The sequence below is a fragment of the Bos taurus genome, chromosome 2 (genome assembly GCF_002263795.3).
Source record: "Bos taurus isolate L1 Dominette 01449 registration number 42190680 breed Hereford chromosome 2, ARS-UCD2.0, whole genome shotgun sequence".
Lineage (NCBI taxonomy): Eukaryota > Metazoa > Chordata > Mammalia > Artiodactyla > Bovidae > Bos > Bos taurus.
The window spans coordinates 94,098,687-94,113,283 of NC_037329.1; the positions used below are offsets into that span (position 1 = coordinate 94,098,687).

At 47.5% G+C, this 14,597-nt stretch overlaps 1 protein-coding gene across 7 annotated transcripts in view; it reads left to right on the plus strand.

The window, feature by feature from the left end:
* NRP2 (neuropilin 2) overlaps positions 1-14,597 on the plus strand; it is a 120,209-nt gene that overhangs the window by 70,941 nt on the left and 34,671 nt on the right. For all 7 annotated transcript variants that reach the window (XM_005202752.4, XM_005202753.4, XM_005202755.3 and 4 more), the window contains exons 12-13: positions 619-759; positions 12,838-13,100. In XM_005202752.4, the coding sequence (XP_005202809.1) occupies positions 619-759; positions 12,838-13,100 (404 nt within the window). The remainder of the gene's footprint in view (positions 1-618; positions 760-12,837; positions 13,101-14,597) is intronic.

The window sequence follows — 14,597 nt, forward strand, 5'->3', positions numbered from 1 at the left end:
CCCCACCCCCCTCGTTTTTGCCCTTAACATGCCAAGCTGCCCTCCTGGCAGTACCTCCCCCTGGGGATTCTGAACTGACTGGTCCTCTGAAACGAGAGACCTGGCACAGGGAGGTGAAGGGGAGCAAACAAGCCCTCCTTGTTTCGGAGGTCACTTTCTCCTCCCCAGCCAGCACCTCCTGCATTTTGAATTCCAGCCTCTGTGGATGCCAACGGGCTGCCCATCACTGCTGACAGCCAGGTTGGCAGGATCCCGCCTTCCACCAAGGCACTGGGGAGACATTCTTCTCTGGCATTTAGGGAACAGCGATTTTCACATTTGTCTGCTCTCCAAGGTGGACAGAAGAGGCTGATTAGAGCCTGCAGCCATTTGGTGGCCTCATTTATAATTGCTGACTATGGGAACCACTGGCAGACTTGGCTTTCATGCCTGGGAAGGATGAGACCAAAGGCTGACCCGAAAGCCAGCCATCGCCAAGATGGGTTCAATGAATAAGCAAAGGGAGCCATTGCTTTCTCTGTTCTCCCCTTAGGCTCTGCCAGCGGTTTAAATAGCACCACTGTGGCTGTTCTCCGAACCCATTTCATTTCCTTGTTTTGGGTTTTGTTTTCCTTTCAGACAAAGATTTGCAGCTCCCTTCAGGATTCAATTGCAACTTTGATTTCCCGGAGGAGCCCTGTGGTTGGATGTACGATCACGCCAAGTGGCTCAGGAGCACCTGGGCCAGCAGTTCCAGTCCTGATGACCGGACGTTTCCAGGTAAGCCAGCCACGAGTGATGAGCTGAGAGAGGACTTCCCTGGTGGCTTAGTGGTAAAGAATCCACCTGCAATGCAGGAGACACGGATTGGATTCCTGGGTTGAGAAGATCCACTGGAGGGGTGGGCATGGCAGCTCACTCCAGTATTCTTGCCTGGAGAACCGCATGGACAGAGGAGCCTGGTGGGCTATAGTCCACCAGGAGGGGTGGCAGAGTGTGACACGACTGAAGCGACTTAACACACGTGCAAGACCAGCCTGCACCATGTTTTTCAGCTCTAGATTCCCTGGCGAGCTTCCTAGTAACTTCCCACCATGGATCAGTCCTCTGCTCTTTGCCCACAAACCACCGAGTCTTTGCTGACAATGTCACCCGACGGCATAGCTGTTTGGTGGTTCCTGGCCCTCTCTTGTGATTACAGTGCAGCCTGGAAGCTGGGAGGGAGTGGGAGACGCTAAGGTAAAAGAAGAAGAAAGAGCAGTTGGGAGTTCCTAGAAGAGGGATGGGTTGGTGTCCCTTTGTTCCCGTAGTCAGCTCACCACCACCAGCACAGAGCCTGTGGTCAGCTCCATGGTGGGTATTGTTCCTAAAATGGCTCATTGGGAAACTCCTGGCCCAAACTCCTTGACTGCTACTTCTGGGAAGGTATCATCACTTCTGTCGAAAACCAAGTCAAGGGCATGAACCACTTGGCCTCTCAAAGAGCATCGCTGCCAGTCTTTGGAATATTAGGAAGCCACCCACTTGGTCTCGAAGCCTCTCCTGACACTGCTGACAGAGTTGTTGTTGTTCAGTTGCTAAGTCGTGTCTGACTCTTTGCAACCCCATGGATTGCAGCACGCCAGGCTCCTTATCCTCCACCGTCTCCCGGAGTTTGCTCAAATTTATGCCCATTGAGTTGGTGAGGCGCTCTAATCATCTCATCCTCTGCCGCTCCCTTCTCCTTTCGCCTTCAGTCTTTCCCAGCATCAGGGTCTTTTCCAGTGAGTCAGCTCTTTGAATCAGGTGGCCAAAGTGTAGAGAGGGGTTGTCTTTAGCCCTTCTAAGCAGGTAGAGACAAGAGTTATCCACACTCTGTACGTTCCAGGCTTTTATAGCAGTGTTCCAGTAAGGTTTAACCACCAGGATTTTTTTTCCTAAATCTGCTTTGTAATGCTTGCCACTCTGTGGTGTAAATCCCCCACTGTGGTTGAACGCAAGCTACCAACATGACATCATCAGAGGCGGAGTGGAGAAGTCAGTAACACAGCCTCAGTTTTTTCCATCACGCAGATACAATAGATATAAATAACTTCAGAATCATGTGTACTGGTAAGATGTATTAAAATAATTAGGAAGTATTGCACTTTGAGAATTTATTTCCTTTTGTTTTTTAATATACTTAATTTCTGGGTAACTTTATATAGTTCCATTGGTAATAATGCTTGTGTTTCAACAGCTGGCTTACAAAATTCCAGAAAATTCCACAATCAGCTCTCTCAAGCCAGTACATAGTAGACGTTGCTCCAGCACATCACAAGTTAGCTTTCAATGCTCCTGGACCTAGGCCCCCAAAAGAGTCTGAGAGGAAAGAGGTTAATTCTAGAAATTAGTAGATCATATGTTGCCGGCCTAGAGAAGGAAAGGGGGAGAACATCCCCTTGTGCAGAGTCTCCCAGAGTGACTCTGCTGCCCCTCACCCCCGGGCCTGGCCGTGTCCCCTCCTCCCCAGGGTGGCAGTCAAACAGATGCAGGGAGAGCACCACAGGCCGCCTCCTGACTCGGCCTGCACTTGTTTTCCCGGAGGGTCACGGCGTCTGCTCTGGAGAAAAACATTTTCATATTTCAAGTGTTTATCTCTTCAGCATTTGAGTGCTCAGAGAGATTAATATCTGAAGATCACCACCGCCCTGGGCAACGGGGGAGAACACTTACCCTCATCCCAGCCTTAATCATCCTCCCCCCGCCCTCGTTCACTGCAATAATGTTTAATTAATATAATGAGCCTCCTGCACGTTGGAAAAAAATACTTATTTTTATAACCCAGCCTGGATTTTTCATTTCATTTCCTCTCCTTTGAGACTTGGCCCAATTAATTGGTTGTTTTTCCCAACCCCCACTTTCTATACAAACGTAAAGGAGATTTGCAGGGTGTGTGTCTGTGTGTGTGCACATTTATAGGTGTGTACTTGTGCATTGTGTGTATGTTTGTGCATGTGTTTCTTTCTCAAAGTATTTGTGATTGTGTCTGTATGTGCATATGTTAGGTTTTTATGTGTCGATTTTATGTGTTTGTAAATATGGATATGCATGTGTTTGGTTTGTGTGTATGTGCAAATGTGTGCATATGTGTGTGTCTGTATGTTTGTGCTTGAGTGTGTTTGTGGTTTATATGCATGTGTGTGTGTGGTGTGTATATAAGGGGATGGCTTGGCAAAGGTGCTTTGCATGAAGGGGTGTAGATGATAGAGCAAGGGGAGATTTACTGAATCTCATTCAGCATCCATCCTCAGGCTCTTTCTAACAATTCCGCTTTCTCCCTTGCACTCTTCTGAGCAGATTTTCTCTAGGAAGGCCTAAGGTCAGCCCCGTCCAGGCTGACCTGGAGGTCCAGGTTCCAAGGCTGGCAATTTGCAAATGACACTTTGGGAAGAGCTTAAGTTACTCTGTTTGACAAGGTTCCTCTCTGCCCGCTCCTCACCCTGCCCTGGCCCTCACCTGATGCCCCATTGGTCGGCCCTAGCTACTGGCTGGGGATCCTCATCCTTGCTCTCATTCTGCTTGATTCATTACACCCTGTGGTTTGGGAGGGCTTTTCAGAGCAATCTCGAAGAGTGGGCAGCAGTTCAACCTTGGCTGGCTAGATAGGGACAGAAAGAAAATTAGGGCCATGAGGAACTGCTAGATCTAATGTTGTTTCTCCCTTAAGAAACTGAGAAAGAAAATAACAGTTTTCCTCTTCCAGAGGAATCCCTGAGGTTTGCAAAAGCAGCCCTTAGACGCTGCCTCCAGAAAACCGAATCAGAGCCCATCTGTCCATCCTCCAATGATTTAAAGAATCACTTGCTGTATTTCCCACTGTCCTTCTCCTTACAAAACATGACGCTGGATTCTAAGCAGGAGAGGATAGAAAGCCTTTTCTGTTCAGGGTGGTCCTTTTTTCTTCTTCTTCTATTTCTTCAAAAAAAAAAAAACTGGGGCCCCAAGGGGAGCAGTTGGGAGAAAGGAAACAGCTGTGCTGTTAGGGGCAGGGCAGATGCTGACGGGTTCAAAATCACGGGACCTTCTAAGTCAAGCCTGAAAGCCACTGTGTCACCCACACTTCACCCCTCCACAAAGAGGAGACCGCACCACTCTCTAAGTCAGCCATATGTTTTATCTCCTTGTTGGATAGGTAAACAAAAGTAACTACACTTAAGAAAGGAGGTGTCTCCATCACGTGCAGAGGGAGAAGGCAGGAAAGAAAAAAGGAAATAGCCATGTTGAAATATCAGAACAGGCTATTTGATTAGAACTGTCTGTGGAAGCGACTTACATTCCTTAGATGTTTTCGGATTTCGTTCTTTCCTCTTGTTTTGTTTTCTTTTCCTTTTAAGTAAGCAATTAGTTCGGTTCTTCTGGCTAGTGGAAAGAGTTGCTTAAGGCTGACAAGACACCCTCTGGTTTTATTCCACTGTTTCTGTTTTTCAAGAGTCTTTCAAGATACTCAGAATTTCTTTTTTTAGCTCTTCGCTTGTGACTTAGAAGCCTGGAGTATGTTCGTAGTAGCCCCTGGGGACACTGTTGCGAATTCCTGGAGTGGGTTGCTGTGCCCTCCTCCAGGGGATCTTCCCGACCCAGGGACTGAACCCACATCTCTTTTGTCTCCTGCATTGGCTAGGTGGGTTCTTTACCACTAGTGCCAGCTGGGAAGCCCTCTCCGAGAAGGCACTTTGCCTTTGCCCCGTACCTGCAGTGACACTGGAAACGTCTCCCCTAGTGGGAGCCAGTGTGTCTCCAGCAGGCATTCTCAGGTACTGATCAGAAACAGAATTTAGGTGCAGTTCTGAGGATGATCAGATTCAGCTCAGCAAGGAACAAGGCCAAGAGATGCTGCGGTGAACCTGTGTGTCTAGACCTGCCCTGCTTCATATGGTAGCCACCAGCCACCTATGGCTAATTTAATTTTAATCAGAATTAAATACAGATAAAACTTCAGTTCCTCCATCATACCAGCCACATTTTAAGGGCTCAGTACCCACTCTATGTGGGGTGGTGCAGATGGCGAACACGCCAGTCATCACAGGATGCTGTCTTGGTCAGTGCTGCTCAAGCGCCTTTTGACATGAACACAAGAATAACTTCCAGGGTCCTTGCTGCTGCTGCTGGTCCTTGGTTTGGTGTAAATCAAGGGGCAGATAATTAGGGAAATGTGTCTTCTCTTTGGTCCCTTCATGGGAGTGTTCAGTGCCTGGTACTTGTGTTACTGTATCATTCTACCTAAGTGAGTAACACAGTAAAGTCAGCAAGTAACACAGACAGTATCAGAACTATCCCATTCAATCAAAAAGAGTAAATACTAAGTAATAGCAATTATAGTAATAAAAACTGTTTTATTATTATTGTCTTCAGGAATGAGACAAGGCTAGCTACAAAGGGTGCTATGCCAGGGCAGCCTCAGCATCTTCGAGTGTGTGGTCACCCTACATATGTGCTCTGTGATATGTTTGTTGACCTGATGAAGTATGACTTCAATATTACTTCATTTCAGTAACTTGGAGTCATGGAAGTAATGTAAAGAAAACAGGCAAAAGCTATTGGGACTAGTTTGCCTTTCTCAGAGGACAGAGTTCTGGCTACCTAGCATTTGCACGTTTACTAGATTGAGAGGCCAGAACCTTTACTCTGGATTCAAAACCAAGTGAGAGGAAGTCAAGAATACAATGTTCTAAAAAAAAAAAAAAAAGAATACAATGTTCTGAAATACTCAGATTTTACAGATGGGGGCTCTTCCATCAGGTGTAGGGCTGTTGTAATGCACATTGGGCTGCTGGATAAACTCCGGGAGCGTGGAGGGCCAGGACTGCGATTCCCTGTGGGACATGCACAAAGGAGGATTGTGTGTAGCTGGGGATGGTCAGTAGATGGTCACAAAGGGATCAGTGAAAGAGATGAGTCACTTGTTTACAATGGGCTTGGTTTTGGGTGGTGAGCTAGCAGTGACTCTTTGAATTAAAAAGCAACTCTCTGAACTCAAAAGACCTTCCTCATAGGTGGGGCCGATGGCAGCAAACAGTCCAGACACGGAATTGCCATTAGCTTGAATTACCTTCAGGAAGCAGTTTCTGTGACTCGGCTGGGGCACAGCCACTTCAGATATGGAGCCAGGAACTTCTCAGGCTGAGACCAGGCTAGATTAAAGACCAGGAGCAGCTGGGCTAAAAGAAAGCCATATTTAAGGAATAACATCAACTGGAAAAGGAAAGTATGGTGGCCCTTCTTCATGGAAAGTAGGGAGGAAAATACCTCTGACTCTGTAGAATCACAGCAGTAGAGAGGAGAAACTATTTTTCCTTATCTTCTGCAAGTCATGATTGGTTGAGTGTGTAGATTGACAGTGAAGGGACAGTGTGATAAAGAATGTCTCAATTGCAAACCTTCATAAAAGCTGACATACAAAAAAAATCAGCTCCAGATAGACTTTTATGCAAAACCCAAGCCTGAAACCTCAAATGTCCACAAACTGGTCAATTGTAAACCTTGAGAATATTCTGTGGAGTTCATCCAAAGTCAATGTTTCCCTTAACCAGTTGTTAATTTGAGGACCTTAGCAGACATAGGCTGACCTTGGAGGCCAGCTGAGGGGCTGACTCACGTTTTAAGCATGACCTATATGAAGAGACTCCATCTCCTGCAGCACTAAATAGTCTTTCAGATGGCTGTTCTAGCAGGAGGGCAAGATGCTAGCCAGGAGATGTGTGTGTTGGACAGATTGTGTGTTTGGCTTTGCGATAGCCAGGGGGATAGACTGGTGATTTATTTCAGGGTTTGGTAAGGTGTCGGCGCCATTGATCCCGTTGCGGTTGGGCCAGGAACGTTCACGTGATCACCCAGCACTTAGGCAGCTGAAGCCAGATGTGGTTGTAAATCGCCAGGTGAAATGTCAAGAGACCCTTCCTAGAGACAGCATCAGGTTAAGATGCCTGAGCGACCTTGTCCTCCACACTTCCTCTCTGCCCTTTTGAACTCCTGTTATTCATTCCCTTGTGATTGTTTTCTCTGTGTCATGGGCAACAACAGATGTTTTGAGTCAGGGACCTAGCAGAATGCTTCCCAAGTATGTCAGGTCCAGGAGGAGAGGGATTGTATCTCTGGGACATTTTCGTTTCATTCTCTTTCTGCAGCTGAATGTATTTCCTCTACATTGTTTCTTGTTGGAAACCATCCATTGGCGACATCACTGCCATCAAACTACAAAAAAAAAAGAAGAAACCTCTAGCAGGGAGACCTGGTTCTTAACCAGTCACTTGTCATGTTTTGGGACCTCTTAACCATCCAAAGGGCTTTTCCCCTAAAGTCCAAGCAAATCAGTAAAGTGGCCCACCCATTCAAGGCCAACCCTTGCTCTATCAAGCCATCAACAGTCACTGTCTGCTAAAACTTCCTCTGTGTTTGGCAATGGCGGGCCATAATGTTCCAGAAGAGCAGACTCCATTGACACTGCATGTGCTTCACTCACAGCAGAGACAGGGATGCCGGGACTTAAAGGAGCTGCAGCACTGAACTGAGCAAAGTACGCATCTAAAGAGGCCAGGGTTACATTTCCTGAGGAAGCGAAGACCAGGGTTGTAATTCTTCAGGAGTGAACTTATTTCTTAGTCAGAGGACAGAAATTGGCTGTACTTCACGGGGGAATAGAAGGATGACATGTGTCTAAATGACAGTGGGAAAACTTAAAACTGAATTTAAGACGTTTCTGACAGTTAGGGCTGTGCTACCCCCGCCCCCCCCCCCCTCAAAAAAACCCAAAAAACACATTGCCAGCATGGCTTTTGGAAACTCCTGCTTTGGAGAATTTAAAGGAAAGCTGTGCTAGGGATGTTTTCAGTGTGGTTCCTCTGAACAGCAGGGCTGGCCCCTTCTAAATGGTCTTTTGGGGCCCCACTCTCATTCCAGAATGATGTATTCTTTTGTCTACTGTGCTGCTGCTGCTGCTAAGGCACTTCAGTCATGTCCGACTCTGTGCAACCCCATAGACGGCAGCCCACCAGGCTCCCCCATCCCTGGGATTCTCCAGGCAAGAACACTGGAGTGGGTTGCCATTTCCTTCGCCAATGCGTGAAAGTAAAAAGTGAAAGTGAAGTCGCTCAGTCGTGTCCGACTCTTAGCAACCCCATGGCCTGCAAGGCTGCAGGCTCCTCCAGGCTCCTGGCTCCAGGAGCTCCTACTACCAGGCTCCTCCATCCATGGGATTTTCCAGTCGAGAGTACTGGAGTGGGGTGCCATTGCCTTCTCTGCTGTCTACTGTAGATTGACCCAAAAGACATGTGGTCAACAATGCCTGGTGTATAGCATGGGGCTGGCCCATTTCTGGGGTTAGGACATATCTGGGAACCATCTTATTCCAGAGAACATCTTTACTGTCCTTGAGCCAAACCTTACTTCCTTTGAGTCTCTGATTGGTCTTCCCAGGTTATTGGGACTCTTTGGACCCTTTTTCTTTCTAAAAGAAGCAAAAAAGCCAGCAAAGCTGAAGTTCCAATACTTTGGCCACCTGATGCAAAAAGCCGACTCATTGGAAAAGACCCTTACTGGGAAGATTGAAGGCAGGAGGACAAGGGGGCAACAGAGGATGAGATGGTTGGATGGCATCACTGACTCAATGGACATGAGCTTAAGCAAACTCCAGAAGATGGTGAAGGACAGGGAAACCTGGCCTGCTGCAGTCCATGGGGTTGCAAAGAGTCAGACGTGACTTAGTGGCTGAACAATAACAGGAGGCAGAGTGTTCAGGGATGGTAGTTGAAATAAAGATCATAGCTTTTATGGAGCTTCTACTGTGCCCCTGTTCCTATGCAAAGCACTTTAAAAGGCTCTTTCCATTTCCTCCTCCTCCCAGCCCTATGCAATATTGCTATTATTGTATCCCTTTCACAGATGGGAAGACTGAGCCTTTAAAAGATTAGCAAACATTAGGATGCCAGCCCCCATGAGAGGTGAGGCTCTGGTGATTTTACTCGGTCCAATGAGGGTTCAGATCCTACTCCCATCCCTCTCTAGGAGTGGTCTGGGACACACTTTTCAATTCTCTGAGTCTCTGTTTCCTTTTTGGTAAAAATGGAAAACATTATACTTATTTCACAGGAAGATTACGGAAGGCGATGAAGCCCCCAGCATGATGTCTGGCACCTCAAGGTGCTCAACTCACATCAGTTCTCTTGCCCCTGCTCTTCCTCTCCCCCTCTCTGGGCTTCTCTTGACCAAAGTCATTCCTTCATGATGTCCTGCTTCTAATCAGTCCCTCTCAGTGACAGGCGGGGACGTTTTGCAGCTCAGCGTCCTTCTGACTGATGTCTCCTGCTAATTCCTTAAATTTACATATCATCTTTCTTCCCTCGAGCTCATAGCACTTAACAGACAAGTGGGGCACAAGTGATTCCACTAAGTGAAATTCAGAGGCCTGCTTGTCTAGAGATTCTGCAAACTAGTGGATTAGCTCGGATGTCAGCGCTGAGTTATGATCCTTCAGCTGCTCGTGCTTAGCACGCCACCAGCATTAACTCCCTGGTCTTCCAGTGGCCCTTTAAATCATGCACAGTGATTATCATCTTATTGTGAGAGAGAGAGAGAAGAGAAGAGAGGAAAAGTGGGAGGGGGAGGGGGCCAGTTCAGGTCCCCAGGAGAGGCAGTCTGTGACACCTTTGGCCTCACGGTGCCTGAAGTTTTAGCAACAGGATGGGTAAATAAAGCAGACCCAGAGAAAAGCCAGCCAGCCTGGCTTTTTACACCTCCACACACATTGTACTGACTAAATTCTAACCATTATGCTATGATTCCCCTGCTGCTTAAGAATGTAAATTCACACAAGTGACAGTATTTCTGCCAAGCAATTTTCAGACAGCCAGTGGGTCTTATTTGTGAAACTGTGAAGGAAGAAGGCTGAATAATAAGTCTCTGAAATCTGGTTCCCTTTATATACGAGGTGGAAGCAGTAAAGTCTTGGAAATGACTGGAGCGTGGGAGCGTTTGGGGGGCTGTCACTGGCGGCTCAGTGGACTGGCTGCCTCCACAGCTCACCTTGTTTTAAGATCTGCATATCGGTTATAGGTGTATTTACTTTGCAAAAGCTATTGTGCATTTTTACTTATACATACTCATATTTCAGTATAAACGTTCCTTAATAAAAAGCAGAACGTCTCAAAAAAACCACCTCACCTTTGAAAAGGGCTGTTGGCTCAGTAGATTGGAAGGGAATTATGAGATTATATGAACCTGAGGGATTACAGAGCCCAGCTGATTCCTGATCTGTTCTTGTTTCCAATAGAGAGCCTCGTAACATTCTTTATCCATGTGTTTATCGTTCATTCACTCATGGGAACAGAAAATTTTGTCATATATATGTGTGTGTCACTATCTAGGGGCAGGGAGAAGAAGCATTCTTAACCCTCCTGTGTGTAAGGCCAGGACCTTATAGTCGAACCAAGGAAATAGAAAAGACATATACCAAACAATTTAATTGTAGTACAAGGCGGGGAGCTGAAATGCATGAAAATGGCCTCCAGTCTTTTTAAAAACCAGGTAAAATCAGTGGTATGGTCAGTAAATGCTTGAGTTGTTGAAAGAAGGGAGGCATTAATGTTGAAATGTACAGAGTGGTGAGGAGAACTGGCAAAAGTGGTGGGGTGGGGGCAGGGAAGCAGAGAATTACAGGTAAAAGGAGAAAGGGGAACAGCGCCCAGTAGAGAAGCCAGTTTGCCTTAAATCATACGTGACTGACCACGTGGACTTGGGACAGGGTTACCGGGGGCACAGCTGAAGTGAAGGGCCTGCTGCACGAAGGCAGAGAAACCTGAAGTCCAGTCCGGCTTTGCTACTCACTAGCCTTTCTACTTTGGACAAGTCACTTGAACCTTTCCCAGCCTTGGTTTCTGCATCTGGTGTATAGTAAGATTCATAAGACCCAGCTCACAAGCATATAGCGATGATTAAATTATAAAGGCAGATCAACATGCTTTGTAACCTGTAAAGCAGTATGCAAATAGGCCTTATAATTATTATCATTAATAGTGGTAGTTATGAGATCTGATAGGACAAGCATAGGTTTAGAAGTTCTTTGAGCGTCTGGTTGTGACACCAGTGTCTCCTCCTCAGCAGATCACCATCATTGAAATTCTTTGTTGTAGACAGCTGCCTCCTTATCTATGCAGACTTTGGCCTTGAAGAGCTCCCATGGTGTGGGGTATTAGGCCAATGTGCCTCTAGATGGTTAACGTATCCCAAACTAGAATCCTGACTATGCATCTTAAACTGGTCTAATTTGACTTCAGGGGAGGGTAGCTTCCAGAACAATAACCCTGGAGAATCTAACCAGAAAGGACTTAGGGGAGAGAGGGAGGAGGGAGAGAGGTGGCCAGGAGGAGGGAAGGAGCTGTTTCTGGGCCACTGATGGGAGCACTGCCACAGGCTCTGCTCTCACTAGAAAGATGATGTTGGCAGGTACACAGCAGCACACGGGTGGCCCAGGAGTCCCCTGCTGATTCTGGGCTCTGGAGTCCCTGCCTGTCCTTCCCTGACAAAGATGTTCCCGGTCCCTGTTGAGTCAAAAAAGCTCTGTGCCCACATCTCAGGTTAACATGATCCCGAGGTGTCTGATGTGCTGGTTATGTGGTGCGAAAGGGCCACTGCCGTCTTGCAGAAATGTTCAACATAAGATGTTTCAGGGCCAAAAGGAGACAGTGAGATTTTTCTGCTCAAATGCCATCCTGTTCTCTCTGCAAGTGGTCGAAATGCTCCTGCATGAACTGGATTTCCGGTGCAGGTCCCCACACCTGTGTCTGCAAGGCATGGGGTCTGCCAACAGGGCACTCTGCCTCCCACAGAGTACCTGATGTATTTAAAAGTGCATCAGCCAAAAGACACATTCTTCAAACATTTGGATGGGCGAAACTTTCATCTCCCAATGTGTGTATATTCTCTGCTAAACACATAGTTTTGTTAGTGATGATGACAACACCTGTTTTATTGGGGCTGTATTTGCCTGACTCTCTCAGAAAGGCCACGTTCAGGCCTCCCCTGGGTGGGGCAGGGAACGGAGTGGGGTCTCAGCTCCCTTGCATCACCCCTTTATTGTTCATTATTCAGTCGCTTAGAACTTTCTGACTCTTTTCAACCCATGGACTGCAGGACACCAGGCTTCCCTGTCCTTCACCATCTCCTGGAGCTTGCTCAAACTCATGTCCATTGAGTCGATGATGCCATCCAACCATCCCCCACTCCTATTCAGCCACCATTCCCTGCTCTGCTTGAACAAGGATGCCGGGCTTCTGAGCTGCAGTTACTAGAGCCCAGGCTTCATCCAGCACTGCTGGAGACAGAAGGTTGTAAATGTCTTCCAGTTGGACAGTGCCCAGCCAAGATGATAAAGGCTTGGAGCATAAACCACCTGGCTAGAACCATCCTGTAGTCTAGCAGTCACTTCACCCCTTATTATTCAGTTCATTACAGCGTCCTGGCCCTTTGGGTAAGCTGATGATGATTAAAACGTGGGCTTGGCCTCTCAGAATCTAGGGGGAAAAGACAAGCACCAATACAGCCAACCAAGACCTAAGGCGGATGGCACCAGGTGCCATATGTAAAAGGTACAAAGGAAGGGATGCAGAGAAAATAGGCAGGAGGGACCTTCTTGACATAAAGACTCAAGAAAGGGCCTTAAGGGGATGCAGCATTTGAATCAGAGCCCTAAGAAAGGAACACAGAGCCTGGAGAACAAGTTCGTAAATAAAGGACAACCCAAATTCTGCCCCGGCTTACCCCCCGCCCCCCGAGGGGCCACAACTGCCAGCTGGTGTCCTTCCCAAGCATTTACCAGGGACCTCTGTTTGGGTTTGTTTTCCCCTCCAGATGACAGGAACTTCTTGCGGCTGCAGAGTGATGGGCGGAGAGAGGGCCAGTACGCGCGACTCATCAGCCCACCGGTCCACCTGCCGCGGAGCCCCGTGTGCATGGAGTTCCAGTACCAAGCCACGGGCGGCCGCGGGGTGGCGCTGCAGGTGGTGCGCGAAGCCAGCCAGGAGAGCAAGCTCCTCTGGGTCATCCGCGAGGACCAGGGCGGCGAGTGGAAACACGGGCGCATCATTCTGCCCAGCTACGACATGGAGTACCAGGTGGGGTGGCGACGGGAGACGGTACGGAGATCCGAGGGGATCCTTGAGATCTGCGTTTCAATATTTCAAAGGCCGTGCCCATTCATCATTAGGGAACGCGGTTAAGCGCCGCTGTTTTCATTGTGTTTCTCCCGTTGCCATGGCAACTAAATGACACTCTTATTTGTTATTCAGAATGTGCCTATCTCTACACCCAGACTTGGTTCTTTGTTCCTCCTATTGCCTTTTATACTGCTGAAATCTTCCCCAACAAATGTTTCTTCTCTCCATTTTATTTTAGATTGCTATCAGGTAGGCTGACAAAGGAACACAGAAGCCAAGAAAATAAACACAAACAAACCCTCCACACAGGAGAAAAGAGGCCCTGGGAACCCCTGAGACTCAGAGGAAGAGAGGGCAACAGCCTCCCCGCCCCTTCCCAAGTGTTCAGGTGGCTGTTGGTGCTTAGTGGTCAGCAGACCAGAGAGATTCCTAAATGAATGAGTTCTCACCCTGCAGCTCCAGGAGTTGAATTCTATTATCTCTGCCCTCACAGAGCAAGAGACTGAGGCACAGATGGGGATGCGCAGCTGTGGCTGAAACTTGGGTAGAGTAGGCACTGTGGAAGAGGTGACTGAGAACCAGCCAAAGCATTAACCTGCTCCTCCCCAGACGAGAGGCAGCAACAGATGGCTGGTGAGGCAGCCAACTGCTCGCTCAGCTTGCCAGAGGACATGTGCTCGTTTGCAGAGAGAACCCAGAGAGGGCGAAATCGAGGGCTGACTGGAGACTACTGAGCCGAGAGGCTCCTGCATGCAGCCTGCAGTCCCTCTCACACTTGCAGAATAGCCTGAGTCCCTGCCTTCCTACTTAGAAACCTCAATGTGTGGCAGAGCTACTCCCTGTTGGTATTTTTGTCTCACCCACTAGACGGTAAGATTCTCTAGGCAGAGGGTCTTGTCTTCTTAGCTTTTGTAACTGTCAGGGTGCCTGGCACATAGTAGGTGCTCGGCAAACTAGTGGTGAAGAAAAATCACTTACCTGCTAGTTGTAATAATGGAGCTATAAGACACTGTTACCGCCAAGGTAATTCAAACCTGTACACTACATTCCTCACAGTACCCCTATCTGCTCATGTCCTCTTGAGTTTCCAAATACCTGGGTTGAGCGTTTGAAAGATTTGTGAGAAAAAGAAAAAAATTAAACATGGCTAGGGAAATTTCAACTCTCCTTTAAACATGCTCTGATTGTAGTCCTTTTAGTCAATAACTCTAGTTACTGGACAACAATGCCCACCGCTTAGTTATATATATGTATTTTCTAATCCCCTTAAATATGCATTTGATTTCAATCAACTCATTTTAAATTGAGATTTCAAGTACCAGAGCCATGTGGTCAACAGATGTGTACCAGGTGCAGTAAGGCACATGTGCGTGTGCATGCACACACACACACACACACACACACACACAGATTTTAAGCTACAGTTAACAGAAAATTGGAAATCTTTGCACTGTT